Source organism: Austrofundulus limnaeus, unplaced genomic scaffold (genome assembly GCF_001266775.1).
Source record: "Austrofundulus limnaeus strain Quisiro unplaced genomic scaffold, Austrofundulus_limnaeus-1.0 Scaffold339, whole genome shotgun sequence".
In the NCBI taxonomy this organism is placed as follows: Eukaryota; Metazoa; Chordata; class Actinopteri; order Cyprinodontiformes; family Rivulidae; genus Austrofundulus; species Austrofundulus limnaeus.
Window position 1 is genome coordinate 256,415 of NW_013952741.1, and position 2,136 is coordinate 258,550.

The 2,136-nt window shown below is 36.9% G+C and overlaps 1 protein-coding gene across 1 annotated transcript in view; it reads right to left on the reverse strand.

Moving 5' to 3' along the window:
• Positions 1-394: 394 nt before the first annotated feature.
• The window catches only part of LOC106527731 (glucose-induced degradation protein 8 homolog), a 5,360-nt gene continuing 3,618 nt past the window's right edge, over positions 395-2,136 (reverse strand). Inside the window, exon 5 of the mRNA XM_014022719.1 lies at positions 395-1,344. Coding sequence (XP_013878173.1) covers positions 1,171-1,344 — 174 coding nt within the window. The 3' untranslated portion in view covers positions 395-1,170. The remainder of the gene's footprint in view (positions 1,345-2,136) is intronic.

A 2,136-nucleotide genomic window follows, 5' to 3' on the forward strand; every position in this document is an offset into this window, starting at 1 on the left:
AGATTATTTTGAGACACTATAAGAGGGATGAAGAGTCAGAGTTCAAATAATATTGTTTCAATAAACAAAGACCGGAGAGTTTTCTTTCTTAAAGAGTTCCCCTTTGATGTCACTTCCTGTTTCACTTTGGCTGAGCCAAGCTCAAAAGAAAATATGCCAGTTATGGGACAAAATGGGTTAAATCGTGTGAATTATTCCAACTTTCTTAAACATAAAGATGTTTTCTTTGACTTTTTGCATTTGAAGGATATGCATGTCACAGACAGTTTAAGCTTAAGTTCAACCAGGTTGATCAAAGCAGCCCCGTCTCCCCAGGGTCATTATAAATCCTGCATCCATCACTGGGGAATCAAACCCCTGGAATATAAACCCAAACATGGTCATCTGATGCATGATGGGAGCTCGTCAGCGCTCASAACAGGCCCAGCAAGCTCAGCTAAGAATCCCAACCTTTCCTTTCAAACTTTAACTACAAACACATGAAACATGAGTTTATAACATTTCTTCCTATGGATATAATGAAACTGAACTGTAGTTTCACTGTTTGAAATCATGGGTCTAACTTTACAGCAAACTGCCACACATCAAGGTAAATAAAACTCATAAAGAGGCATTAATTAAAACTATATTAMAATAATAAAGTCTAGCTTTCCATTAATTTGGGGAAAAAATATTCTGCTTATGAATTTCGATTTCAGACTAATTTTCGATTTGATGCCATCCAACAGCTCAATCTGAACATATTCAGCAAGTAAGCACTTTATCATCACACTCTGCTGCTCTCTCTCTCACACTCACACAGTCTGTATATTTCATTTATACTGTCACTTTTCTTTCGAGGCRAGATAAATTTTCAGTTCACAAAAAAAAAGAAAAAAGATCACAACAAATAATACTAAGAGCATAGGTTTTAAAAATATAAAACAGCAGTAAGGTTCTTGTCGCCCAGATGCATTTAAAAATCCTGAATTTGTAATTGAACWGAATATTTGCCACTTTTTCAAATACAGCAGATACAGTTTGCACAAYGAGTCAAGCCTCTCGTGAATGGAATACGTAAAAAGAAAGTAGCTTATGTTTTAGACATGAATGTAACCTGTCTGCACACAGTCACTGACTGATCATAAGTTAAGGAGAAGTGGAAAGCAGTCGCTCTTGTCCATTTTTTTGTCACTTGGGGTCCTCGATGGTCCCCGTGCTGAGGTCAGTCATTTTAGGATATTTCACTTTCTTCTGGTCCAGCTCGTTCTGAGCCCACAGCAATAACTTCAGRAGTTTAGCCAGTTTAGGGGTGGATTCCCGGTTTTCATAGTCCAGCACGGCCTGGTTCACCTCGCTCCACACCTGTGCAACATTATATGGACAACAGTAAAACTGAAATTAATACATTCGTTACTAAACTGTTGATCATCTGCACTGTCTGGGTTCTTTAAGCTTACAAGCTGCCTCMCAGACAGAACAATTAAATACTAGACTCCCCCAAACATCCCCAATAATTAAATAACCCTCATCAATAACACAACACCTGCAGATCTCACATGTACACCTATCAGCCTTAGTGTTATGAAAAGCTGTCTTTCTGAAATCACCTGTTCACTTATTTAAAGGAACAATGTGTAATATCCAGTGCCATCTGGTGGTCGAGATTCCTTATTGCAACTAACTAAAAAACCCACCCCTGACCAAGATGGATCTCTACGGTGGCTATCAGGGCTCATAAATCTTTGATCCTCCTGAACACAATGTCTACTAGATGCTTTACAAATAGTGATATTTCAAGTGGTAAGATTAGTTTCATGAAAAATGTAGGAAACATAATATGTAAAATTATCAAAAGGTGCATACGCCAGTTTGTCTATAAACAAAATCAAACGTTTTTTTTAAATTTGCTAGCCTTTTGTTCGTTCTTACTAACATTATGGTGCAAAATGGCGGCCTCAACTGATGGCAACTCGAGCCCAAGTAGATATGAACAACTTATTCTAAAGGTAAGGACAATACAACGACTTCTTAGTTTTTAATGATTAGATGTGTTTTTAATTATTTTTATTAGTTATCTTAGATCCTGTTATAAGAGACGCCTAAATCAGGGTTCCTACATCTTAAGACAAGTTAAATTTAAGACCTATTTAATAC